A 27852-nucleotide genomic window follows, 5' to 3' on the forward strand; every position below is an offset into this window, starting at 1 on the left:
GGCCTGGAGCCGAACCCCTAAGGGGGTAACGGCGGCCCCAAAATCCGGTGTTTCTGTGCCGGGAACGGGTGGCCTTCGCGGGAGGGGGAGAGCCGAGGTGGGGCGCGGGCAGGCCGCAGTGGCGAGAGCCGGGTGGGCTGCGAGCAAGGGGGCAGGCTGAGTTCTGGTGCCTGCTCTGGTGCGGTTGGATAAAGTGTGAGTTTAGGGTCCGGTTTTTTTTTTCCTTCCTTATTTACCTTCCTTAAGTGGTTACGAATGGTACGCAACAGCAGTGGCGTTGTGCAAAAGTATCAATAGACTCTGAACAACCACAGAGAGGGAGTTTTCAGCAATGTTTAATATTGTAATTCTGAGACACTGAGGCAAAAGGATAGAAAGAGAAACCTGCAAACTCAGTCCTGGGTGTTTATGCTGGTTTATTGTATTCATCTTTGCTTTTTACATCACTGAACAGATTTGAGAGAGTTTGCTGGTATGAATCAGGCTCCCAGAAGAATTTCCTTGGTTGTACTGTTGCTTGCTTGAGTTTTCCCTGTCTTTCTTTCTGGATTTTACCATACCCGTTGCCACAATGTTCTGGAGTGGATTATACCGAGCAGGGATGGTCTTAGGACAGTGAAACTTCTTGCAAATTATATAACCAACTTTTGTTATTGCAACAAATCCATCTGCAGTTGGTACAATTCTGTTAGCAGTTGTGTGTACACACTGTACAGCCAGCAAGGCACCTGTGGAAACCAAGCTCAGAATAAAGCATTTACTGTGTAGTAGGATTGGACTTAAAATATGCCACTTCCCTCAAATGGTCCCTTGTCACCAGACAATTTGAATGCAGTAAAATTGGGTCACATAGAAGAGCAAGGAGGAGAGGGGAAAAAGGCAGCCGTGCTGCTTGTTTCTCCTTAAAGCATTATAGAAGATTTGCATAATGGAAACTTACAGAAACCTTTCTTGCTTTGCCCTTAAACTCGCTGCTGGTATTTGAACCCAGAATGTATTTCTCTGCTGTGTGCTGGAATACTCCAACAGTAGTCTTGCAATTGCAGCTTCCAGTCACAATGCGAATATGTTACCTCTGGATTTGGTATTCCAGCCTCTGTTCTGATACTTGTACAAACTGTTGCTGTATGGCATGTTTCCCTCCTTGCAACATGAAGGATGCTACAAGCCTATTTAGTACAGCAGGGAGTACAGACTTTCTTGTTGTTGCTAGCATTTCACAATTACTTACCATTTGCAACATCCCAGACTGTAATGAACTGATCCAGCGACCCAGTCAGTGTACAAGTACTTATCATCTTTTGAGAAGCAAGCACAGCAAATGCCTCTCAGGAGAGATGTGGGCTGAAAATGGGTGGTTAGAATGAGATTGTTATGCTGATAAATACAGGTTGAAGTGAAGATGCCTTAAAATATTCAGTTGTTATTCAATGGTTAAGAATAGAGGTAATAAGTAAAGATTTTTACAAGAGTGATCCTGGAAGGAGGATGGGAGGTATCACAAAATAAAGCCCCTAGCTTGTGAAGCACTCTATAGCTGTGCAGGAAAGAGAGCCTAGTATGACTGTACAAAACCCCATTATTCCACCTATGGAAAGGAGTAGCTCAGACGTGTCCATAGTGTATTGTCAGGTAAAAGAGTAACAGCAGTGATCCAGCCTCCACCATCATTTTTTTCCCCCCTACTGGATGCTGCTGAACTGGCCCAATTTACCCCTTCTGTTGCTATTGTTAACTTGAGAAGTCTCATTCTCTTCACTGATTTGTGTCTTCTAGCTTACACCAGCTAAATGAGCAGTAATAAGCTGTAGATAAATAACTCCTATGACCTGCGTTTAGTGTCAGAGTGGTGTTAACAGTACTCATTCACTTAGACAGCATTGACCCCTTGATAGTGTATCTAGATGTAAGGATGCTTTAAAATCAGACCTAGGTGCTGAGAATAGCTTGCTGCCTGTCAGTTTGAACAGCTGTGTACAGGATCTGGGTATTCTCTTTAAGAGCTGGGAATCCTGTCAGTTAGATCCTCCCTGACAGCTCAGGGCAGTAATTGACTATTGATACTGTCTTACCACGGTAGTACCTTGTAATAGCACATCTTGTGTTCCTGCTGACAGAACTCCAAGTCCCAGAGACGCTGCAGGGAATCTTCAGATCCACTGAGTGCTTGCTGCTCTCCGTGGCTGCTTTCCAGACAGAAGATCTGGCTTCTGTGACCTTCCAAAGGAAACACTTGGGCCTGAGGGCAGTCGTAAAGGAATAAGTCCCCGCTAGTCATGCCGTAGAGGACTCTGTAATCTGCAAGGACAGCCACGTGAGAAATCAGAGAGCCAGGGATCTGAGTTTTAAAGGTGTAGGTGGGCCTGTCGATCACTGGGCATGGATCTGCAGGCATAATATCCAGCACAAGGACTAAATCATCATATGCTACGGCAAGCTATGGCTGCTTTTCCTGTTTGTTGATTGCCATGTCGTTGACTGGTTTCTGTGACTCTGGAGGTGGGGATGCATGCTACATCCTGCCTGGAGTTCAGTGAAAAGACAAGGACTGTTCCAGATACAAGCCCTATGAAAATGAGCTGGTTTTGTTCAGCTATTTCCAGGCATCTCACTTGGGCAGAGGTGTCCAGTGTGTCACGCACTTCACCTGTAAAACAGAAGGAAATCGGCAAGACTGTTCTTATTCCAACTGCACGTGAATGTCTTCCCTCAGATGGGTCTCATGATTGGCTTCTTTATTTGTGAAATATTTTGCATATTATTCACATTTCCAGTTTTCCCATGTCATAATAATAAGCTATTCTAGACAAAAACTTTGGAGACGAGATGAAAAAGCTCTCCAAGCCTGAAACAAATTTCATGCTCAGAAAAAGCAGAAAGGAGCAGACTATGCTTGTCATATGCTCAGAAAGCTAACCCTGCCTTTGCTGCGTCTGTGAGTTGTTTTGTTTCTATCCTACCCTACATGCAGACTTAATTTAATGCAGTATTTCTGAGATGCAGTTCACCTTCTGTGGTGTTCCAGATGATGACTTTCTGTGTGTCTTCAGGTTGGGGAAAATAGACATAGTTCCCCCCATAGGACAGTGCAGTGCAGCCTGTATTTGGGACAGGTGCCAAGGTTTTCTGCCGATGATTGTAAATGAGGTTCTACACTCCTAGATAAGGTGCGCTGTGGGAGGCAGAAACCAAAGTGCAGTCACACAGGTCTAAGAGTGTTACCAATGCTCCCATGCCATCCAGTGTGTCAGTAAGCAACCCCTGGTTTAATAAACTCCACACCTGGGAAAAGTTGGGGGGGGAGAAGTCATCAGTCCAAAAAAAGGACTTTTTCCTTAGTCCTATTTAAAAGGTAGAAGAATATACCTTAACTAACTTGTACAGAAACATAAGTCAAAGAATAACATCTTAATACTAGAAGGCAAAACATTGCATTCTTACTCTAAAACAAATGTTTGAAGCACCTGGAGCCATTCAGCCCACTTGCTTCCTTTGCTCTGAAAGATGCCTAATTAGATTCTGCACATTTTGGACTGTTCTGGCTGTTTACCTCTTTCTTTGGCAAGACATGGTGCTCCAGATGTGTATTCCATCTGGCTCCTGCTCACAGATGGGTAACAAGGCAGGTTTTAGGAGTTCAAACTTAAAATATTTCAGAAATGAAATAGTATTTCAGGCCTCAGGCATACACTGGCTTGAGGCTTGCCCCCTGAACTGATAAAGTGCTCTCCATTCAGTGTCAAAAATAAAAGAACAGAAAGGCTTGAAGCAATGAAGAGGAAGGGTCAATGGTCATCTTCTTTTTAGAAGTGTGGCAGTACTAGAAACATGCTCAGAACTGCAAATCCAGCCCCCAGACAGGTTGCTAGGGATCAAGACGACCCTTTTACTGGCTCAGGGGCATATTCTGTAAGCCGGATCTGTAAGAGATGCTTCTGATTGGGAAGATGCCCAGCTTTCCTCCCTCCCTACTTGGATAGATGCAGCCTGAGAACCAGTAACAATAATGCTGTTGCCAGCAGAGATAACAGCTGTATGAACCACTCCTTCATGTTTCAAATCTGCCGGTAGGACCCTGTGGAATCCCTTTGGATTTGCCAGGTACACTCGCACATACTCCTCAAAGCCTAAAACAAGAAAATGTTAGTTACTGATTTTTTGAGCTGAGGAAGTCTCTAATCCCCTTCAACACCATGTCCTTATGCATATGATTTAATTCCTATATTTCTTTAAAGGTAAGCCCAAACGGTAGCTTAGAAACTGTAAAAAATAATCATGCCAGTTTAAGTCCTTTTCACTACTGACATCTCACTTATTCCCTTGAGAAAGGACTCCTGGTACACAGGAAATGTTCTGACTCCTCACGAAGAGAGTTTTACCCAATCTTTGTTACCCCCTTAAGCACAATAGTTAAATAAGGCCAGGCTAATGGGAAATACCACATGCTGACCCCTTTTAAAGGACACTTGGCATGTGGGAGAGCAGCTATTACCAACACTTTCCTAAGGAATGGGTGCTGTTGAACCTGCAGCAAGAATAGACTCATCTTCTGACATCATCGCAAAGCGAACCCTTCCAGGAAGCTTCTCTAGCAGACTGTTTCCATCAGAAGAGATCTGCACAAAAATAAGGCAAGAATAAGACGTGAAGTTAGGATAGCTGAGCTGCCTTTCTCCTGAAGGAAAGAGTATGGATTAGCAGTGACATTTAATTTGGCCACATGGTATTGGGCAAAGCTATGAAGTGCAGCAGGATAGAAAGTGTTATGCTTGTTCACTTAGGAACTAGGATATGGAATTCTGAGGAGGATGCTCTATTCAGAATGGAGAAGGAAGGCCCATTGGTTACCAGATCTGTTGTCTGGCTCAGTAGACCTCTGGATATTGTAAGAAAATACAAGAAATATTGTAAGAAAGTTGAACAGATAGATGTGTACCATGGATAGAGATCCCCCGCTAAATCCCACTATCATCTTCCCTTGCTTCTGGATCAGAACACTGGATGTTGGTGTTTCTTCCTGTAGCCCTGATAGCTGACATTTGATCTCAGCTCGCCAGTGTTGCTGTTATACAGACTCAGCATTCCTCCTTCAGACACAGTCATAATCACCAGCCTTGGGCTGAACACTGCAGAACACATCCATGCATCTGATGCCTCTCCAGAAATCTGGAAGATGAGTTCTGCTGTCTCCAGGTGCCAAGCATTGACCTAATAAAGAGGTGGCAAAAGAGATAGCACTAGCAGGGACTGAGCTAGCTTTTATGTCTACAACCTTTGTGATTGGTACTGTAACTTCTAAAGTTCTTGTTCCTTCAGCATGCTTTGAGTTAAAGACTGGCCATACCTTTGTATCTGAGGAAGAATATACAATCATATGCCCCTCATCCACATGAGGGTGATGTGAGGGCTGTTCTTCGATATGTGTATCCTGGATGATAAACTTTGCTCTGCCAGAAATCAAATTCCAGATGCGCAGAGTGTGATCGATGGCAGCTAAAACAGCACAGGTTCCTTTTCCAAACACTTTCACACACCTCACCTCAGCTATAAAATAAGACGAGGATTCACAAAATGAGGGATTCTCAGTGCTTTCAGCAATTGGGAGAATGCTGGCAGCTGGGAGGTGTCTGTGTGCCTACAGCTCAAGGATTGCCAAGCTGTCAGAGCTCTTTTCGACATGAAAAGAGCTTTCCAACCATAAAAAGTGGAGAAGGCTCACCAGAGTGCTCAGGAAGGGTGTGCAGCATCTCAAAAACTTCCATATTCCAGACAAGCGTTGAGCCATCGTGGGAACCTGCCACCAGCAGCCGGTAATCAGAACTAAGTGCTATCACTGTGACACCTACCATGAGACACAAAGAGGAAAGGCTGTTCTTTATACCACAGACAGAAAAGAGACATTTTGAGATTGTTAATATGCTATGTTTCCCCAACTGGAACCCCCCTATACTGCCTGAACCCCATAGTCTATGCCAAGAGCAAGATTAGGTTCCCTCAGACATATCTAGGTCAGTGTGTGCTTTTGTTGTCTTGATGACAAAATGACCCACTTTTTCCTCATTTGTGGAAGCAATTGCAAATGGGACTGGTGCATGACTGAGCACAAAGGCAAATGGACCTTTGTCCTGCCTTTGTGTAAGCTCACAGGCAAAACTGTATCTCTACATAAATAGATGTTCTCTCCTTCTTGCTCTGTTTATTTATTATGTTTCTTGGATCTCATTCATTACAGATGGATGATTAGATATATTCTTGGGCTGTATCTGCCCCCAGGACTAATCCTACCTTTGAGGAATCTGGTGAGCGTTCTATGTAGGGCCCCACCAGGTGGCTGGAGAAATCCACACAGTGGAATGAGAACAGGATAGGGACAGACACTGCACCAGCTTAGACACTGCTGGCACAGCTTCCCGATTACCTCTGGGTAAGAAGGCACGAAAAAAGAAGCCTGGCCAACATTTCTGTGTATATTATACTCACTCCTAAGAGGGCAGAGACAAAAAAGCATTTTAGAACATGACTCTGGTAGGCCTGTGAGAGCTACCATAGTTGTATTTTATGTGATGTGCAGTATGTAGTGAACTGAGCTGCCTTTTCTGGCCAGGCACTTGAGTAATACAAGGAAGGTTACAGTGTAAAATATGGGGAAATGTAGTGGTGTGGCAGGATTTTTCCCCTGAGGGAGGAGTGGGTGTTCTGAGGAGAGGACAGAGGAGCAGCACTGTGTGCCGTCTCCTCTAGTTAACTTTAAAGCTGCAAGGGAATCCAAATAGCTAACAGGTACTTCTACTAGACGTGGGGCAACAGGCACTTTGGTTGTGGTGAACTGCTCTAATCAAATATACAAAGTGTCTATTGGCAAAGAAGAAACCTCAGCTTCCCATACAAAGGCCCTACCAGCATGAGGCATTTATGAGTCTTTTGATGGATCCCAGAACAGAGAATTTTGTCACTGGTTTTAATTCCTCAGAAAAGTACTGCTTGGAAAGGAAAACTTCAGTTCTTTCTTCTGGTAAACATTTGTGTCATGCTCTGTCACTGTGACATAGTTGTTACCTTCAGGGCTGTGTATACTGCTGACTGCAGGCTTGAAAAGGAGAAGTATGTCCTGCACAAGGCGTAGTTCTGGACAGCTGATGCATTCAGTGCACATGGCAAAGTCATCAACAACACTCTCTATTCCAGAGGCAATTATTTTACAGCTGATCCAGTTCATATTTCCTGCAGAAAGAAACACTATTAGAGCAGAGAATATCAGCCCTGAGAATGCACAGTTATTCTGAAAAAACTGAGATTAAAAAATGCTTTTTTTGGGGAAGGAAGGAATAGAAGGATTTACAGCCACTAGCAGTGGAACTAGGACTCATATGCTGAGGAAGTGGAGGGCTCCCATTGTCACAGTTCCTTCTTTAGCCTCTTAAATGCTCTGTGTATTTTCTTTTTTTAAAATTTGTTATGTTTTTTAATATGTTTTCTTCTCAGCATTTGGAGGATCTAGATAATTTCTTTCAGCTACTAAGGGACTGTGGTGATAATTCTAGGATAACAGTTCATAAAAGTCAGCTTATTTCTCTCTTTCGAGCTTCTTTCTCACAGCGGTTATTGATGCTGTGCAAAAAGGTTGTGATTCTTACCTGTGGCTGTAAGCATGAAGCATGCCTCTGCAGAGCACTCCCTCTTGCCCAGGCCTTACCCAGCACATCCTGTTTTAGCTCCTCAATTCATCCAGCTTTAAGTAAATGAAATGGCAATTCACTCAACTTCCTCAGATTTGCAACAGTATCAGAGAACCAGAGTGGCTGAGGGGCTACCTAGGAGTAACCAGAACAGTGGATTTGAGACATGGTGTGTGGATTAATGTGTTTGCTTTCACAACTTCAGTGCTAGATGCTATCTCATGGTATGCCAGACAGCACTTCCAGGACTTTCACTGTTTTCCTGTTAGTAGGAAATGTTTTTCATGACTCTAAATTTCTCTTGCGACAATCTAAGGCAGGCTGCCTTTCTGCAGATGTGAATAATAAATGACTTCCTTCCTTGTTGCAGTAGCCTTTTACATATATGAAGACTGTGTGACAGTTTGTAAAATTACTTTAGAGCTCCTTGGTTAGAGATACCTATTAAAAAAAACCAATATATATCTTTGTCACTGTTGAACGCACTGAATAGTGTTATTTACTGTTATTTTCATCATCTTCTGATTTCAGACCCTGTCCAACAGTCTGGAGAGAGAGAGCCCTGGTCCAGAGTTTACAGGTATGGAAATGCCTGCTGTTAGTCCTCACCTTCCTGTCAGCATTCAAAGTCCTGCTAAGGTGTGGCAATGTGAGAGGTTTCTTCGTTCCCCAGCTCCAAGTCCCCTTGAAGAAATCTGCCAGGAGAAAATGCCTCTTGATTTGGTCTTGTTTTGATAAATAATGAATCTGCATCTTTTCAACAATTTGCCTGGGAAGGGAAAAAGTAATAGATGTACCGGAACAGGGAGCTGGAGCTGGGTTTTTTCTAATCTCAGCACTGACAGAGTTTAAGAATGGGGAGGACTCTAGGCAGGGTGCCTGAAAGCCCAGGATGGGAACATCCCATACTCAGAGGTTTGGCTTCTCATTCTCGGCTCTCTAAATGTACCTGTGTGCAGAGCAAAGAAGGGTGAAGCCATCTGCCTTCCATTCTGCCAGGCACTCTCCCATGTCACTGTGTAGCCGTGCCCAGCGGAGAGGAAGAAGGTGCAGGATAGGTTTACTTGAAGGAATGTGACAGTGGTGAATCTCTGAGAGAACTTCATCGTCAAGGGATAAAATGTCCTTCAGCTCTGTGTCTGACAGCCCATTTCTGCAAGTGAAGTGTGAGATATAAAAGGAAATTATTTATCCTCCTCCTTACTGTTTACAGTGGTATCCATAGTGGGAGGGTGAGTGGTTTCTCTGGCAGTTCAGAAGTACTAGTCACCAAAAAATCTCACTAGCTCACATGCACACATGGCAGTCTCAGCTGAGAGCTTAGACACTGCATAAGCCATGGAGATTGATTTCTTTTTCCAAGTAATCCCAGAACATCTCCCTTCAAGACAATGTTTTAGGTAGGCTGCCAGGTATGAGAGGAATGTTATGCTTGCTAAATATATGTATGAACACATTCACAGGCTCAAAGAACTGAGAGCTTTGATTGGGTTTGGCTGTATTTAGACATATTCCCTATGAACAGCAGGAGGTATGGGCTGTTACATCAGAGATACAGCAGTACTCACCGTGAGGAAGCAATATAGCCAAGTACGTGAGCCACAAGGACTGTGCCGTGTGACTTTTCCAGTCTCTCGCACAGACGGTGTGTGGCATCCTGGGCTGTGCTAGCAATTACTAGTTCTGAAGGTGAAGTGTAAGATAACCATTTTCTGGCCTCATGGAAGGCCAGCTTGAAGAGCAGGGCTTGCCCACCACTAGGGAAGCTCTGATAGAAATAGACCCCTTGAGCTGGGCTTAGCCATCGTGTGTCTGATGCTAAGAGCATCTCTAGCATCTCCTCGCCTTCCTCACAGGATAAGGGTCCTACTTCAGAGTATGCTTCAGCCTCAGACACAGCGTGTTGGAGAGCTTTCAGAGTATCAGGCTCTGCTGTGGAAATGGAAATGATGATGTGAACCTTTGGAGGGCAGTCTGTAGGGAGCCAGCAGAATGTGTGAGCACCGTCATTAGGAAGTAATCTTTCCACAGAGTCAAGGAACACCATCAGTGTCTGTGTGCCACAATGGGAGACAGTGAGGAGGAGTTTACTGAGGAACAAGACTAAATCACTGCAAGCCTGTTTGGTCTGGCTTGGAGGTGGTGGTAAATCAAATGCTAAACACACTTGGAGACAAACATCCCTCAGCAGGCTCTGAATGGCAGAACTGAGCTGGGATGTCCCCAGCAAACAAATCACAACTACACTGTCTTGCCCTAAAACAGCTTGCACCCGCTCAGATAGTTTGCACATCACAGCTGTTTTTCCACAGCCTGGCAGCCCATAAAGGGTGAGGGTTGTGTGGGTTTTATCATTGTTCTGCCTAATACGGTGAAAAATGCTATCTGATAAATTCTGCCTCCCACAGAAAAATCTGCAGTTCTTCAGGCACAGAGCTGTGTGGTGGCCCAGCTCCTGCAGAAGTCACCCTGGCTTCTCGCTGATCTCTCCTCAGTATCGAAGATTCTCTAAAGCCTGGTGATTAGTGACAGCAGTGAACTGCTCACAAAGTTGTTTCAGGTATTTATTACTCTCCTTGCACCGAGGGTTCCCAGAGTCTTTACTGTATGCCAGTGTGTGTACTTTGAGGTGTTCGGGATAATGGCTTGCAATTTTTGCTTTAAGGTCGCTGAGCAGCTGTTTTGCTTCGCTGTCCAGATTGTCCTCCTCTTCTAACAGCTCACTGTTTGTTGCTTGCCCAATTTGTCTGTTGGAATCCTCACCCTCTCTGAGGAATATGAAAGCCCCTGGGTTGCTCTCCTGGGTATTGAGGAGACCCTGTTCAATCTCCCATTCAATTGCTACCAAAAAAAAAAGGGGGGAGGTGTGAGCATTCAGTTTCAGAACAGAACACATGAAAAGGCATCCATCAACATTAATGTGACATCCTTTGGTCCTTCTCTATTTCACATGATGCTAGCAGGTCAGTATTGCCCATGTCCTCTGAGCTAGGGATACTTCTGGATGTGGGCAGGGACATTGGGAGAAAAAGGAGAAACATTTCTGTCTGGTGTATTATTGTTTGCTAGTCAGCACCAACCTCCCTCCTCAGGATTTGGGATATGGCAGATAGTTAGCAAGTCTCTTCCTTCCCTGCGTCTTTCCTGTTATATACAATCTGGTGTTGTCTAGAAACAAACAGCTATCCTCCCTGACAGCTCTGGTTAGAAGGACATTACAGCCCTGCCAGAACACACCTGATTTGTGGTAGCAGTGCCTCTGCTCTGGGCTGAGCAGCCCACACCTCTCTGCTTTTCTGGGCTGCCACGCGCGGCGCTGAGGCCAGACGTCTCTCCAGGCAATGCCAGGCCTGCCTGTCAGCCGGCTGCAGCACATAGCAGGTGGGCAGCGTGTTCTCGTCCCGCCGGTACCACTGTGTCATGAGCTGGGTAGAGTCCCCTGACAGCTGCAGAGCTAGGGCCTCGAATTCCTTCTCCACAATGAGCCGAGGCACAGTCTGGTGCCCGCAGTGGTCTCCCAGAAGTCCCTGCAAGAGGCAAAAAAGGCTTCTGCAGTGACAGCTGGGGGGTGGACTGGCTGCTTGCCTTAGCACCTAGGATTGCCGGGGAGGGCTGCTCGGAAAACTTGCTGGTAATCACAGCGCTGTTGAGGCTTCTGTGTTGGATGGGGACAGCCAGGCAGAGCCCCAGCCTGCCCCATGGTCCGGGAGAAGCAGCTTTACAGCAGCTGCTCCTCAGGCCTTTACCATATGTCTGAGAGGGGCGGAGAGTGATGGAGGTGAGGCAGTGGAAGCACAGAGCAGAACTGGTTTGGGGACTTTGGCCAATGGTGCTGTAAGACTGTCTTTGGGGTGGAGAAGAACTAAGGGAACGGGACTGAGTCTGGGGATGTCTGATTAGGACTGAAGGCTGGGCCGGGAAAGAGCGAGATCCTGAAAAGTGTCAGCATCCAGTATCCATGCAGTCTGAAAACAGCCAGAATGAGCTTAGGGTGCAAACCCACAGTGTAATGCTTGAGCAGTGCCCTTCTGGGGTGCGTAAAGACAAGTGGGAGTAGTCAGACCTTTGTGGCTGGCTCTGCTGAGGTATCTAGGCACACAGAGAACCAGTCCGAGGAAAACACTGCCTGAGTGCCTACTAGTGCCATCTGCATATGCGATATAGCACTGCTAGCAGAGGTGTGAGCTGCAGGGAGCTCAGCGATTGTGAGCTCCTGGGTGCAGTAATGCTGTGGTGAAGCTCTCATGGTCTCTGCCCTTCCATTGCGGGCCTCTGGTGGAAGTGTCTCGAGGGAAATCAGGCACAACTTGCACAAATACTTAATTGGTTATTTATTTACTTGTGGCTTCAATTATGCTCCCTGGGACTGCATATTTATTCTCTTTGTTCAGCAAAACTTTTTTTCTCCCTTTCTAAAACCAAAACAATCTGAGGAAGCAACCTGGCACTTCTACAGGTGCGTCAGACTCCTCTCCCCTTCTGCAAGGCTTTAAGTTCTGAGTGTGGGTTTCTGTTCGGGGCTGTCACCAAAGTGCTTCAAGGAAGCTGAGGTGGCCTGCTGCCGTGGGGAGCTTTCAGTGGTTCAGAGGAGTGATTGGAGGGATTTGAGTAGTATTTGCAGAAGCATGGAACAGGTATCAGCTTGCAGCGTGACACCCTGCTCTGTCCCTGGTGGTTGCTATGGCATTTTCGTTTCTGGTTCTTTGCCTGGGGAATTTGTATTTATTCCTTAGTTACTGAGAAAACCTCCTCAATATTGAGGTATTGGGCAGGAAGCAAGCTTGGAGCTTCTTGCCTTATGTGCCTTATGTCTCCATCTGCCTCTTATATCTGCTAGTTAATACACGCAGCCCCTGTTATCTTCTGCTCTGAAGAGACTCTGTGTTCAGGGCTGGACTATACGTGCGTGCCTGTCAGGGCTCCTTTTGTCTTTTAGGGACTACTGGCAGTTACTGACATCTCAGCCCCATCTGCTAGCTGATTTGTGAAGCTGCTCAGGCAGGCTAATTACTTTTGAAAACCACCTTACTTGTCCAGTAGACCTTCTGAGTGCACGTGGCCTGCTCTCTATGTCTCACTTTAGCCATTGGGAATTGAGTATGCACGGCAGTGCTAGAACTTACGATGAAGGTGGGACCAGCTGACAGTTTCTGACAGGCTTCAATTTCCTCCAGAGAGAGTTGTGTGTTTCTGTGATCAGGGTCTACAAGCTCAGAAATACCCCATCTCAAGTCAATTACCTGCACAAAAATATTTCTTTTAAGATTCTTAGTCTAGTCAATACTATCACAAAAACAGTGACATGGGAAAATTAAGTCATTCTATCATGTTTAATTTTTAGATCAGGATGAACACTAGTGGTACACTATTTTAATTACTGGAACTCTACAAAAGACACCGAGATATTTAAAATCTCTTGGTAGAGATTTCTCCTTTGAAGGGCTTAGGAATTCGGACCATGGATGACCAAGTAAGCAAATTGATATTTCAGGACAAGGAATCTCAAGACTGTACGTTATTTGCTCCAACATTTCAAGCCTGTCTTCTATCATAGAAGATAAGGACCCCAAACATTTCAATAGCTCCTTTTATGCTAGAAGCTCTATGCAAATTAGTATAATTAGGACTAGTTCAACTACACGTGAAGTACATCCGGTGGAATTTATACATGGAGCTTTTTTTCCAATTGAATATAGAAACAAAAGGATGATGTAAACTCTCATGTCCAGGTGCTTGAAGATGGTTAGCCACCTAACTCTTCATTGAAATCCATACAAGTCAAGCATACAAATGAACTTAATACAAAAGTTATAGGAAATTGGTACAGCAGTATTTGACTCCTAGGCAGCTTCTAAGGAGGTGGAAAACCTATGAGTATTTTGGGTTTTTTCTTCCTCCATCACACATATTTTAACGGCTTTTGGACAGGATAGACAGGAGAGAAGTGATTTACCTCAAACATTAGGCCGTGCTTCTGACAGAAGGCCTGCGCTTCTGGGTATGCTTTCTCCAGGAGGGTCTCTCTTTCTGTAGCTATGTCCACATGGAAGGATTTGTGCAGCACAACAGAAGTTAGGAATTTGGAGCCAGGTTGTGTACTTGTCATTGTAGACCTTACACTGAAAATGCAGTTCGTATTGCTATCATCTAATCTATGTTGAGTTTCATATAGATGACATTGTGGTGAAGTCTTGTGAAACCGTGGTTTCCAGATGTCTGCAGGCTTGTGCCCATGTTACATTACCAATGTGAGTGCGTTTTCAAGGTTCTGTACTGGCTTGTCCCATTGTGTTTTTATTTGCTAATATGAAAACTCTGGATCTGGAAATTTTGGATTGCATAGTTACAGAACACAATACAGCAGCATTGATCCAGAAAAATATATTTCTTGCATCTTACTGCGGCAAATCCTCCATCCTATTTTAAGACCACTTGGCCACACTGTTGGCTATCTCAGCAGTGATAAATAGCCACAATAAAAGGCAATTCTACCCACAGGGAATCTTTTCATACAGAGTCAAGTCTGTGAAATTTTTATGGCCACTTCCCCTGCTGTGCTTTTTACAAGAGAGATTACCACTTTCTAGAAAAATCTTTGTGACACATTTTAAGTGACATATTCACAAATTAAATCAAACAACAAACTAGGTAAATTTAAGATAAATTAAGAAGATAAAGCAAATAGGAAGAAAAGTAAGTGCATGTATGCATACAAACGCAAGCATGAGTGCTCACTCCCAGCGCCCACAGCTGTGTACCCTCTCCTGTTCACTGATACACAGGTCATGGATACTTTTCACACCTGCAAAATTGAAAGACATGGGGAACATAAAGGACATTTTTCTCCTTACATATGTTTTGTTATGAGAGATTATAATTTCTTCAGAACTGGGATATTCTTTCCCCCAAATTATGTAAAGGTTCATGGCACTGCATGGGTACTGCTAAAGTAGTACAAGAGGGAATGCTAAAATTAGGACGGGGAATGGCTGTATCTGCAGCTTTCCTTGGGACTGTTTGAAATGAAAAGTGATCACTAATGAAGTCTGTGCCAGCATCAGATGAGGAAGGAGCTCCCTTGGGTTAGGAATTACCATGTCTGCACTGCTGTCCAACAGGGAGCAAGCACTCTCAGTATAATACCCCTGGAATAATTCATTAGCTCTCACCAAGGTTGCAGTAGTTACGGGGAATCCTTGTATTGCTTTACACTCCAGCCCACATGAATTCCAGACCTTACAGTGAAAGAGTGGGTTTAACTTGTAACCCTGTCTTTTGGTGAAAATCCAGTCACGTCACATCCTTCATCCCAAAACTGTTCCTGAAAATACATGAGGTCTACCACAACTTGGACAGGTGTTGTAGGTAAAATCTTAACACTAGCTGTGTCCTTATATGCCCACTAATTTTAGATTGTCTGCAGTTCTTGCATGTCTTCCAGAAACTGCAGCTCTAACTGTTTCTGTAAATGCTGACCTATCTGCTTAGACTGGAAACACCTCACTGTCCAAACAGCATATTCATCCCGTTACATCCTGCTGGAGGAGATGCTGCAGTATTTTCTTTCTTTGGAAGGCACTTCTTGTGGAATTGAGAGCCTATCTAAGCCTGTGTTTTCTTATTTAAAAATGGAGACAGGGTGAATGATTTTCAGAAGGGGAAACTGAGTTTTGCAATTCCCGAAAATCTGAGTCATTGCTACTACCTACTGCCAGTTACCACTTCAGGAGTTCAGTCTGGCAATTGTCCCAGTAGGCAGAGGAAGTGGGAAATATTTGGATATTGCCCAAGAAGAGAAGTTCTTCACAAATATTTCTTGCTGTTGCAGTGGTGGATGGGAATCAAATGTGTGTTGTCCAGGGTTTTGAGAATGCCTGCAAACTTTGCTGTCTTGTGTGCAGACAGGCATTGCATTGCCCTGAGCTATTACTGCACAGTGGTGCCTAGGCTGAATTTGGCTTTACTGCAAATGCCATTAGTTTCTCAACTAATGCAGAATTCTGCCATCATCTCTGACGTGTTCTAAGTGCAAATTGGGTGTGGCAGAGTAAAGCTCTATATAAAATGCAGCAGATCATAGGCCTCTTCACTTTCAAATGAAGCTGCAAGCTTACAGCGTCTCTGCTAAGCACAGTAGTCTAACCACATTCGAACACTTTGCAGACTCTAGCAGAGGGAGTGCCTGATGCATTCAGCAGCTTCAGGACTTTTTAGCTTATTTACCTGAAAAAACTGAGCTGATGAAGATTTGGACCAGGCTGGAAAGGAAGAGGAACCATCTTCCCACAGAGAAGATCCTGGCGTATGTCTGGACTGAAGCTCATGCCGCTATCTCGACTCCCTGAGCTCTCCTCAGTAGACACTGCTCGTTAGAGGGGAGATGACTAATGGCAGTGAACACCACGCTGTGGTGCCTCTCTCCAGAAAGCTGGCTTGCTCCTTTTTTTAAGGAAAACCTGGGAAAATTTCAGCTGCTTTGACAGGAACAGTAGGATATGGTTGACTGTCTCCACTGAGATGCAGTGAAACTTCACTGCATCCTGGAGCGATCCATCTGTATTTGAAGAGGACTGGTATCTCTATAGCAACCAGTGTTTGTCACTTGGGCAGAATCCCCAGGGTCTCTTTCTAAAGCACTAAATGTGCTCCCTATCAGGTGCTGTACACTTGAGGTCCCTTTGTTCACTACCCTCCCCTATTTTAGAAATAATTGTCTCAGTATTTTAGCATCACATAAGTCTGCCAGTACTAGTATCATGGATGGTTCAGGCACTCTCAGCATGTAAAGCAGGTTTCTTAATACTCAGGGAGTATGCCAAAGCCCTGTCACTATGTGCCTTCTGTCAGGCTGTGCAAGAGTGAATTTACTAAAAGGCGTTTAAACTGTGCACAATAAGTACTTACTACTTTATGGCTATGTTTGGACTGGAGTACCATCCCCAAAAGAGCAGCACATGGGAAAAGAGAGAAATAAAAATTTAATAATAAAAAAAACCCAAACCAGCGAGTAGGTAGAAATCAGAAAGAGAGAAGAAAAAAGATTTCCCAAAGGATACTACAGATAACAGTAGAACTCCAGCGACAGAAGCTGTTTGGCTGTTGCTCCTAGTTTTGTGTTATATAGTGCAGGACAACATCCATGACCCACCTGCTAATCCCACCCCGAGGGGATCAGTGCGTGCTGCTGCAGTGCTCGCCCTTAGTGTCAACTGTTGAGCTCAAAGGCAGGAAACTGCAGCTGTCAATGGAGAACAAGTAGAAAAATAACATCTTTGCCCAAACGCCCTTGGAATGCAGAGGGAGAAAAGATAACTGGTGCATACCTCTCAACAGAAACCCTAAAAGAATAGGTGTCTCCATCTCATGTTCACAGAGCATGCTTTTCAATGTCTTTCTTCCATGCTGGTGTGTTTTCCAATATTCACAGCATGTTGCTATTTCAGTTTGTTTCAGTATGTGTTTCTGTATTTATTCAGTATAGCTTTTCCCATTAGAAATGCTGCTCTCTCCACGTCCTGTGAAAACAGAGATGATGCTATACCAGCCAAGCAGATTCACTCACTTGGAACCACTTTCTGCTTCCCTATTTTCTCACAGGAGACCATAATCCGTTATTTCTGTGACTTTTTGCCTTTTCCAGGAAACTGAACTGAGCATGTCAGAGAAAACCAGTATCAGCCAGAGCAGCTGCTGTGTTTTTTCTGTTTCTCTCATGAAATGAGATTTAAGAGGCTGGTGTCTGCCCTTGTCTGTACACCCTCTGTATCCCTCTGGCATACAGAGGAATCATTAAAGAAAAATTAGTAATCTGTATTTATGGGCTCCTTTTGCAGACAATACTTGATTAATCTCCACAGTCATCTAGCCAAATAAGAAGAGATTAACTGACATCCTAATCTATCATAAATCAAACAGCCAGGGAGACGAAGCGTCTTACCTTAAGAGACAAACATTACAGAGAGCCTACATTAGGGTTTAGCCTACATTATTCTAAATCTAATTTAAGCCAACATTAGGACTCTAAAGTCATGGCTTTTTAGACTGTTCTTCAAGGCACTGCAATCTGTGACGTGCTATGTGCATCTCACACTGCATATACCTGTCATTGTTACTGATTACATCAATTCTTGTCACTAACAAATCGAAGAAAATTAGCTCACTCACTGATTTAAGCAGTGGGTTGCAGTGGGACCAGAAGTCCCCAACTAGCAGATCTTTTTTCGGAAAGTCGAGATCTGCCAGCTCAATTGAGAAGCATCAGGGGCTGGAATAATTGGAAAAGCAGCAGCTTGCTTTCTGCAGGAATGCAGCCTGTGTGTTACGGTTTCTGGTGAGCTTTCTGTAATTTGCAAATCAAAACCAAACAAAATCAACCAACCAAATCTTTTCCAGAGACATTCTGGATTTCCTCAGGCTATAAAAATGTTCAGGCCTCTAAACATATCAGACCTGTTTTCCGGCATTCCACGCCTGTAGCCTACCTGTACCCTAAAGCTAAGATGAAATCACTATCTCACACTGATTCTTCCTAAAAGGTTACATTCACAAGCTCTCTAAAAAACTCCCTCCCCAAATTGTCTTTTGGCAGATAAGGGTCGTGATAGAAAATATCATAAATGGTACTTTTTCTAGGGATAATGTGTGAAAGATGCAAATGCACAAGTGTAGAAGAGAGACCAGACTCAAAGATATTATGAATGTTGATCTTAGCGCTATCAACATCTCCTTTTTGTCAGAAATGTCATCACAGAGGTGAAGTGAGTAGCAACTGTGAGTCACGATGGCAGCGTGGGCTCTGGCATGATAGGGAACTTGTTTTCTCACCGTCTGTCTGTTCCATGAGCCATCATCCATCCCCCAACAGCTTGCTCACAGACCACATGAGAGCAGGATTAAATTCTTAGCTGGGAGGTAATTTTGTGGGTGTTTACCAAGTAAGAACCACACTGTGTCTGATGAAATCCAAACCCCTTTAATTGGTCTTTCCTTACAGTGGATGGGCACACAGGACAAACCAGATCTCCTTGAGGCCGATAGTAAGAGCATCCTAAAGAGGCAAAATGAACCCTCTGTGTACAGAGTGACTGTCTCAGCTTCAGTATCAATAGCATATTTTCTCCACTGTTAGTAGTTTGCTTTGTCAGTGTCCTGTCTTCCTAGTAGAGATGGAAGGAGCTCATACTAAATCCAAACTATCTTTATGAGCTTTCTAGAAAATCTTTTATAGATGTATGTTCTGATTTCTCATTATTTTGGCAAAGAACTAAAATACCTTGAGAGAAAAATTGTTGCTGCAGTAAAAAGCTGGGTATCCAAGGCCGTAGGAAATGCCATGCTATACCAGCCTTACCTTCCATATAATCCTCCGTCTTGTGTCTTACAGTAGCCAGTTAGGTCCTTTAAAGAATAGCACAAGAACCGTAAAGTAGACAATTATAGCTAAGGGCTCAAATAAAGATGTGCTACTGTGAAATGCATAAAGCTGTAATTTTTAATGCTTCTGTGTGTCCTGTGTGCTATTTGGACTGACACTCTCAGCACTGATCTAGCACTTTACACCTTTAAAGCACCATACAGCTGTGAAATAGGGTGCAGGAAGAAGCAGTCATTTGGCAGCTAATCACCTGGCAAGTGTTAAAAGGAACAACTTCTCTGTTGCTCAGGACATGGCCAAGGTAACATCCATCTTTATCTCCTGGGTCTTTCCGCTTAGCCGGATTATGTAATTTGGTTACTCTTTGCACAAAATGTGGAAGAATGTACATACTGCCATTAATAATAACAGGAAAAGGGGAAAACAAGAACACTGGTTGTTCTAGCTTGGCGCTCTATTGTATTGGCTTTGCCCTTTCTCACATAAGCTCTTCAGCATAGAAATTCTTTCCTTTGGCCTCCCATTTTTTTTTACTTAAGTTCATTTACTGTGAAGAATTATTAATGTTTTCTGTAAAATTATCCTGTGGGTTTGGGTTTTTTCTACAAACACAGTAAGGGCTGTAGAGCTTTCCGTATCTGTGAAGCTGATCTGCAATGATGAAAAAGTTGTAGACACTGGGTTTGGCTCGCTCTGTGTAATAGAAAAGGGAAACCTGTCAATCAACAAGAAATGCTGAGAGCAGCAACTGAAACACTTTGCTTTTTCCATCAGGCAACCAGGGCCTCTTTGAGGATTAAATCTATTGCTAAATTTAGCTATGTCTCACTAGAGTTAGTATCAGGAGTTATCAGATCAGAACATCTTTGGAGGGAATGACGTCTGTCCCATGGAAATCTAAGCCCTGGCATGCTTCTCTCCTACCCTGTGCTGCAGCAGAGTTCGAAGCCGAGAACATTCTGCACAGCCAGCATGGCCTGGGACTCTTGATAAGACATTGTAGGATTTTTCAAAGCACTTGAAATACCTACCCTTATCAGCCTGCTCACGTATTGTTCCATCCAGGTCCTGAGCACAATTTATTGATAACACTGAAATGGATGTCACAGGAGAGGTTAAGCCACATGAAACATTCTAATGCTTTTTTCTGGATTTTTTTTTAAATATGCATAAGGCTTGCACTGACCTACTTTTCCATTGGTTGGGTCACACAGAGACTTTAAATCCCACACTCCAATGCAACTTATATTCTCCACTGCTCTGATGAATTAAGGAGTATTAATAAACATTTGACAAGAGTTAGATCTGGGGGGAGTCAAGAGAAACCCTTCAGAAAATAAATAGCCCTTTACAGGTCCTCATTTAGTGAGCCAGGTAGATTGACTGTGTCATGTTTTCCTCACTGCTCCCATCTCTGTGCCATGGCAGCGAGTTACTCCATCCCTCACGGAAATGCCCAGCTACCATTTTCATTCTGGTTGGAGAAGAGTCTTAAGGAAGAAGTGTATGTGCAGGTGAAGTATGGCTTCCCAGAAATGTAGAAGCAGCTCTGTAGAACCCTGCGTCCCAGCAGCAATGGTTAAAGCGTGCTGCTTTTTGAAAGATCCATCTTTGCTTCTTGGGATGAAGGACGCCTGTCTGGAATTGTACCAAAGACTACCAGTGCTGAGCCATGGAAATTCAAGAAAGGTTCTGTACCTCTCGCTATGAAAGGCTTCACTAAATAGAACTTGTGACTCTTCTTTATGACAGTTGTCTTCTCAATACTAATCCCATTCCAGATAAGGTACTTTGAAGGTGTACAGAGCTTTAATTTTAACATCTCTTGGAATATTTCTCCTGTCTGTTCTTGGTAGGCAGCTATGATTTGAGTCAGTCCAAAAGACTTTGAAGAGCAAGGACTCTGGCACTTAGAAAGGAGAGCAGCAGCTAAGAGTACCTTGCCAAATAAACATTGACCCTCATTCAAAGCATTTTGATTTTTTTCAGCTTTAAATAGAAATACTGAAAATCCATATAAATATGCTAGAATTTTGTGTGCGTGGTTCTATGTGCATGTGTATGTTTACCTGTCCCAGGTGAATGTCCTCCTTCCTTTTATAGTGACAAAAGGAAAGACAGTCAACTGCTATAAACACCAAAGGAAGTTAGTTTCCTTATTTCCCACCCTGAAATCTCAGAAAGTCTGCTTGGATGCCAACACTACAAATACAACAAAAGCAATGGACCTTTTACCATATTGTTTCCACTTATAACATGCTCAGGCATACTTGTAGGACATATCAAAATTTGATCTCTCCAGTTGGAATCATTTTGTCAACAGGTCAGGGAGAGCTTAAGCAGATCAAGGAGTGTGTGGCTTCTGAGACTGGTGAGAGTAAAAGAAAGACGCATATTTCTTCATGTGTCAGTGGACAATCAGAGTCACTTCACAATTTTTATTTGTTGACAGCTTTTATAAAACAAAATTCCCCTTGAATCAGACATCTCATAAAACATTTACAGTCTTGTGCATGCTAGTGATACATCAGGTTTCAGTAGACCAGTATCTGCAAAACCAGACAGTTGTATTGTCAGGCAGGATTCCTGTTTTCTACTGAAGGGGAGGGAAACTCACAAAATTAAGGCACTGTCAAAACCCAAGCCCACAAATCATTTGACCTTTTGTACTGGCTTTCATCTGGTTGTATACAAGAATTTTTTTTTTTTTATTAACTGTCAATTTCAATTTTGAACAGGGACAGAAAAAACAAAATGAAGAACGCTTTTCTTAAACCCTCCTATTTATATTCCCGGTTGCAAGATGACAGCAGCAAACCTTATTGCTAGGGATGACAATATGCTGCTTAACTGAAAGCCCAAGGCTACATCCCCATGCATGCCATTTTCACCACAGTGATCCCAGCCCTTGGATGATGACACTTTTAAGAACAAAATCAGTTACAAGAACAGCTTAAAACTAGTCTAAAAGCCAGTATTCACTAAGCAGAACATGAATGAACTGACAGACTCCTCCCTCAGCCATGCAAGGCATTTCATATTCTTCTTCACTCATTGGGCACAAGCTGCTTTCACAGACCAGTAGTTTGGCCAAAAGGGACCCACAAAGGACAATCGGTATCTTCAGCTCGTGTGCTTTTATTAGTCCTTTAAAGTAGTTTTAATCAGCTGGTGTGAAATCTACTTCTTCAGCCTTTATATCTGAATTTAAGAATATAGGAAATGTTCCTTCCTGCATCCAGTGAGAGTGTTCAGGCTGTCCTTTAGCACACCAAAATCACTGCTTCAAGCACAAACCAGCACGTAGCTGTGGGCTTAGGACCATACTTAGAAGTATCCAATTCTCTATATAAAGATGCAATGTTTTAAAAAAGCCAGTTTCAGGTCCATGAATTAGATGCCCTGGCAATTATAAATAAATAGTAATAAATACTTACTTACACTCACACACCCTTCTTGTATCCCCTTGGATTACAAACAAACCAGAACCATGCTTCTTCCCTAGTTGAATATGATCAGGTTTGAGGCGGGACACACTATTATTAACAACGTGCAGCAACGCTACACAACAGTTTAGAATAATAACAGTACCAATACATAGCACTCAGAGCATTTCACAGCTTCAAAGCTCTTGCGGACACAGACTTAGTTAAGAAAGTGACAATGTTCTATCCATTAACAATCAGCGGGAAATTAGGTGAGAGAAACAGAGTTTGGCTAGGACACCAGAGTCAATGTCCTTATTGCATATAAAATGTCACATGAATTGGAGGTATGGCAGATGTGGGAGCTAGGAAAAATTAGATCAGGCTCATATCAGACCATTTAATTTCCTTGACTATGAAATCCAATTTCCACATTGATTGTGTCCAAACACTTTGTTGCTTTGGTAGACATCAAAAAAAGTCAATGAAAACTCAAAGGAACTTAGGAGTTGCAGGAGCACAAACCATTACCTCCATTCATAAATAAACACAGTGAAAGATTTTTACATCAATTGAAAATGCTGCATCATAATTGCTGACAGCTTGGGAACTGGCACCCACTTATCATCCTGGCACAAATCTACAAATCCCTGAAAATATGATCAGAATAGAGAGACAGAGACCAAGAAGCAAGCAGCAGCACAGACAGCACAAGTGAAATTCAGGGACCTGCCTGGCAGTGTCCTGGCTTCCACCTCTCCTCTGCAGTCTGAGAGAGAAGGACTGGAGAATAAAGGAGGTCACAGGTGGTTTTGAGACTCAGCTCTGGAAGAATTTTCTTGGCCTATTTACTGTGTGGCTGCTTTTTTATTCAGCTTTTTTTGCTTTCCGTTTCCTTGTGCCTTCATTTAGCTCCTCTTTTGACTTTGCAGGAGGAGGCGGAGGATGGGAAACCTCATGGGAGGCCCCATGCTGATCATGATGATGACTAGTGTGTCCACTAGAAACAGAGCCAAAGAAAACTGGACAGATGAAGCTTTCCACTGGAGCAAAAGGCGAGGCGTGAGAGTGAGTTGCCGTCATGAAAACCTGCCATGCAACAGTGAATACTTAAAGGTTATGTACATCAGCTATGAAATACTAACTAGTAAGGAGCATTCCACTTACCCCAGATAAAAGTCCCTATTGTTACATGACTCAAGGCTATATCACGAGGATCTTCTACCATAGTGCCTATATCATGGAGAATTTAGCCTATAATTTCCTGAGCAGATCTTTCCTGGTATGTACAGCCAATGCCTTCGACAGTGGCTTAGGAAGGTGAACACCCCCAGTTTAAGTCTGTACCTTTTCTCTGGCTCTGTAGATCTGTTAGCAGCACACCTGCTGTAAACTTACCTTGCAAACTATCATGAACATGGTGAAAAAGAAGATGAGGTTGGCTTCAGAGACAGGGAGCCAGTGAGTTTGTTGCAGAGTGAAGAGGATTGTGCCATACAGACTAGCCTTTGTAGGGCTAGAAGAGAAATAAAGAAGTTTTCTAAGAGGTTTGCATCATTTGCATCCAGTCCTGAATGGTTCTTTAAATTCCATTTTTGGTCTGAAAGAGAATTTACAGGCTACCTACTTACAAGGACATATGAAGAATTTCGTTTGTTTCTGGCTTCCAGACCCCACGCAGCAGTTGCTCAAAGTTAGACATCAAGGCAACACCAGAACCTGTGAAACAGTAAAAGTGAACGGCTAGAACTGCCACACCGGAAGAGAGCTCTGCTGTTTTTTCTAGATCCCCAAGGGATAAGGATAACCTAAGGGGAACAAAAGGTTCATGACATTCTTCCCAAATGTAAAAGAAGTTAGCCTAGAACAACAGAGCAGGGCAAACACTTTCTAGACTTTCTATAAAGTGTTTCCTGATGCAGGGAAAGAGCATTTGGCTCTGTTCCGTTTATTGATGCTCAAATGCTTGCTCCGAACAAAAGCTAAAGGAAAACTGACTGGGCTGTTTCAACACTGATAGAAACCCCCCCAAAAGGTACAGGTGAGGCCAGAGACGGTAGAACACAGGAGAAAGAACAAAGAATTCTACACCCATATTTCATAGTGACTCCAGTTCTTCTTGCCTCCATTAAAGTTAGATGATGACTCAACTGACAACCATTCTGCAAGTATGAATAAATACCTGTGTTCTAGGGAACTTGATTGATTGAAGCCAGCAGACCACATCCACCAACCCACCTGCTGGTCAGCACTGAGCGATGTCACCTTAAGCTTCGCTTACAGATTCTCCCATCCCTCCCCACAGGGCTGGGTGCCTCCCTGCTGCATTAAGAGTATCTCATGTTTCACCTTTGACCCATCCAGTAGCCATCATAATGAACCACCCATGGTGGTAATGGTGATGAGCGTGGTGGACCCCAGCTGCAATTTTGCGAACTCTGACCACCTCCTTCATTGCCACAAAGATGAGTTTCATAGGCAGAAAGCTAACACATTTGTAGAAGAGGTTCATGGGACAGAAGAATATCAAATACCTGGAACAAAACCACAAAGAGTTTAAGGACGCATCTATTTGTCCTGATCTGGGACGTATAGAGAGGATTGATTAAGAGTACTGTGGTGTTAGCCTGAATTATGTCAGGGAGAAGGAAATGCTGGTTCTGTCATGCAAAAGCACATACAACCCAAACGCACCAAGGAAATTAAACTTGCAGTAACTGTGGTTAATTTGTGCACATTTCACTAACATGATGAATAAAATGCCCCCAAATCTTCAGTGTGTGCCACTCCTCTACTCTAAGTGGTATCGGTGCAGTGCATGCTGCTTTTGCGGTTTGGCCACAGTTCAGCTGCGGCAGCTATGAATAGAAACGCCTGGCGATTGGACCGGACCCAACCCGTATAATCAAAGCGTTAGACAACTGGTCAGAGAAACTGGAAACTAGATCTAGGAATACAAAAGACTCAAAGACTACCTCACCCCACCTTTTCTTTCCCCAGTTAATCCAAGCAAGATAATACACGTGTGTCACACAAACAGAGTACCTCCCTTCACCCCAGATGGTTTCGTACACAGCCGGCAGTGTCTCGTGCTTAATAAATTAGGTGAAGTGCAAAAGACTCACCAGACTGCTGTGGCCAGGATGACACTGGAGTTATTACTGAAGTAATCAATAGGCGGTTCTCCAAGTAACAGATTGGCAAGTATGTAACTTCCAAAGCAGTGGAGCATAGCACAAAGCCAGGAGGCAAAAGGGCTCTTACGAGACATCTCCACAGCTCCTGTGAAGCAAATTCTGAATAAGAAGGCGGATTCAGCAAACAAGCAGAAACTTCAAGACCCTCTAAGAAAGAGGCCTATGGTGCATGTTCTCCAACAAAATAAGTCAAAGAAAAGTGCTCGTAAACCAAAATACAAAAATGTGTATTCTGTGAAGCCTGAACAAGTACCAGATATTGTCAAGAAATGATATCTGTGATCACAGCTTGCAGGCCCCCCGTAAGGTTTCAAATGAACTGAGTCATTAGACGTTTATGAACTGGTTAAGAGTTTATCTCCTGTATCTGCTGCTACTTACTGCAATCAGAAAGAACATTTTTTCTCTTGAAATCAATGTCTTTTTACAGTCTAAAAATAAAATGCATACTAGTACCATTCTCTCCATTGCTTCAACCTAGGTGCCCTCTAGAATTCATGAACAATCTGTTCAGCTCTTTCATTCATAAGATAACCTGTAAAAATAGAACAGTCATTTTTAATCTTTATTTGAAATACGAGGATTTGAGGATTCTTCCCTGCTCCTGTAGTAGTTTGGAAATGCCCTCTGAAAATACAACTAGGTATTAAAACAGTGTTACTATTTGGTAATACATTATGGTCTCCTCCCACAACCTTCTATTGTCTTTTTTTTTAATTCCTCTAGCCATTTTCATCCACCTCTGTACTTCTTCAAGGAAGTCTCTCAGGAACATCAATTCTGCAAGATGGTTTCATCACCTTAAATGGCTCCAGAGGCCTTTGTGCAGCCTTTCAGATACCAGACTCTGTGCAGTAAGCCGGTAATAGGCAGTCAAGAGAGAATGCTAAAATGTTATGTCAACGTTACTAACAGTGGCCTACCTTAAATAGTAGCAAATGAATCAGCATATGCTAAAACTATTGACTGCTCAGACTCTTCCATCCTCAAAGGCATTTGAACCAGCTGAAAACACAGTGGAAGTGAGACAGCTGCCACAGCCACGATAGGAAGCTGGTTCTATAGGAACCTGAAGTTTAGCTTGAGGCTTAAATTTAGTAACACTTGTTCTTCTTTGGCTCTGTGAAGCCATGCTGTCTCTGAGGAGGAAACCGGACAGACACTGATCTTCAGCGTAGGAGCTGTGGGATGAAGCAGTGTAGGAATCTAGTGAAAAGTCCACCCGAGCCTTATCCAGCCCAAGTGGATTACTGGGCTTACATATTTTTAAAAGCTGTTTTCATAAGGGTTGTTAACTGTTAACTGTTCTGTTCAGGACTTAATGCTGGAAGACAGCTGTAAGTGATCGGGCCTTGAAACCCCAGCACTTCTGTTTACATGGAGTTTAAATAGAACAAGTATGCAGGTTGTACAGCACAGAGATCTGACAACTGGAGGATTTCAAAATCATACCAGAGCAGATTTTTGTTCTCCCCTCAGTCATCAGGCAGTTACACTGAAACCATTAAAAACAGAGCATGAAGAGTGCACACGCTATCAAAAATACATCGAGAAGATGGCACTCGGAAAAGACCAAGACGCCGTCAGACTGCCAACAGGGCAGAAAGTGAAAGCCAAGATGCAGATCTATCGATCTCTACAAGATAAACCCAAGAGAACAAATGAAGCAAGGTCAGTTAGGGTGCCTGAGAACAGATTACGGTACGTTCTGGAAGGTGGGAAAGAAATAAGGTTTTACTTACAGGCTTTTTGTATATAAATAGGAGGAGAGTATTGCCACAAAAATAGAAAAGCCAAGCAACTAGACTAAGTCCTGGGATAGCAGCAAAGAAGTGACTGGACTTAAATACTTCAATGTGGTTGGAATCCCATCTTAAATAAAATGCAAGATTAATTTCCAAAATCAGATTGCCTAGTTCTTGGGGTTTTTTTCCTGCTTTATATTTAGGCACGTGTGTCGGAACCTCTGAAAAAGCAGCGCAGCGAGCCCTCAATCCTCCCACCCGCGCGGCACTGCGGCCGATGACAGCGAACACCGAGGAGTGCCGAGCAGGATTACCTGTCCGCGCACAAAACCCGTCAGGTTTATACCTCGGACAACACGACCCCAGCGGTACTGCCGCTCCCCGACACGCACGTCCAGCCCCCATGTCATTCACCGCCCTTAAAAAGCGGTTTCA

The 27852-nt window shown here is 43.5% G+C and overlaps 2 protein-coding genes across 2 annotated transcripts in view; both read right to left on the reverse strand.

Annotated features, from left to right (window-relative positions):
- Positions 1-22553, reverse strand: part of SIN3B (SIN3 transcription regulator family member B) — a 37101-nt gene extending 14548 nt beyond the window's left edge. Inside the window, 25 exon segments of the mRNA XM_010562307.1 lie at positions 512-728; positions 1232-1277; positions 1279-1344; positions 2084-2503; positions 2505-2647; positions 3009-3282; positions 3973-4127; positions 4526-4616; positions 4937-5043; positions 5046-5208; positions 5345-5544; positions 5720-5868; positions 6231-6420; positions 7057-7221; positions 7694-7811; positions 8286-8445; positions 8626-8829; positions 9245-10517; positions 10914-10962; positions 10964-11203; positions 12800-12916; positions 13630-13997; positions 15900-19073; positions 21334-21418; positions 22492-22553. Of these exon segments, the coding sequence (XP_010560609.1) occupies positions 512-728; positions 1232-1277; positions 1279-1344; positions 2084-2503; positions 2505-2647; positions 3009-3282; positions 3973-4127; positions 4526-4616; positions 4937-5043; positions 5046-5208; positions 5345-5544; positions 5720-5868; positions 6231-6420; positions 7057-7221; positions 7694-7811; positions 8286-8445; positions 8626-8829; positions 9245-10517; positions 10914-10962; positions 10964-11203; positions 12800-12916; positions 13630-13782 (4700 nt within the window). The 5' untranslated portion in view covers positions 13783-13997; positions 15900-19073; positions 21334-21418; positions 22492-22553.
- Positions 21460-27810, reverse strand: TMEM38A (transmembrane protein 38A). The gene is made up of 6 exons (XM_010562196.1): positions 26129-27810; positions 25601-25757; positions 24825-25009; positions 24107-24194; positions 23874-23991; positions 21460-23564 (listed from the first exon to the last, which is right to left on the reverse strand). Exons 2-6 carry the CDS (start codon positions 25744-25746, stop codon positions 23343-23345), a joined length of 759 nt encoding a protein of 252 aa, XP_010560498.1. The 5' UTR covers positions 25747-25757; positions 26129-27810; the 3' UTR covers positions 21460-23342.
- Between the last annotated feature and the right edge of the window lie 42 nt (positions 27811-27852).

This window comes from Haliaeetus leucocephalus, unplaced genomic scaffold, assembly GCF_000737465.1.
Source record: "Haliaeetus leucocephalus isolate CR32 unplaced genomic scaffold, Haliaeetus_leucocephalus-4.0 Scaffold157, whole genome shotgun sequence".
Taxonomy (NCBI): domain Eukaryota; kingdom Metazoa; phylum Chordata; class Aves; order Accipitriformes; family Accipitridae; genus Haliaeetus; species Haliaeetus leucocephalus.

Excerpts from the sequence above, each read along its gene's own strand:
- TMEM38A (XM_010562196.1), bottom strand. The coding sequence starts at position 25,746 with ATGTCTCGTAAGAGCCCTTTTGCCTCCTGGCTTTGTGCTATGCTCCAC. Across the intron at positions 23,992-24,106 it reads GAAATTCTTCATATGTCCTT|CCCTACAAAGGCTAGTCTGT; the intron begins GTAAGTAGGTAG and ends TTTCTCTTCTAG. Across the intron at positions 23,565-23,873 it reads TGTTCATGATAGTTTGCAAG|GTTTTCATGACGGCAACTCA; the intron begins GTAAGTTTACAG and ends GTTGCATGGCAG.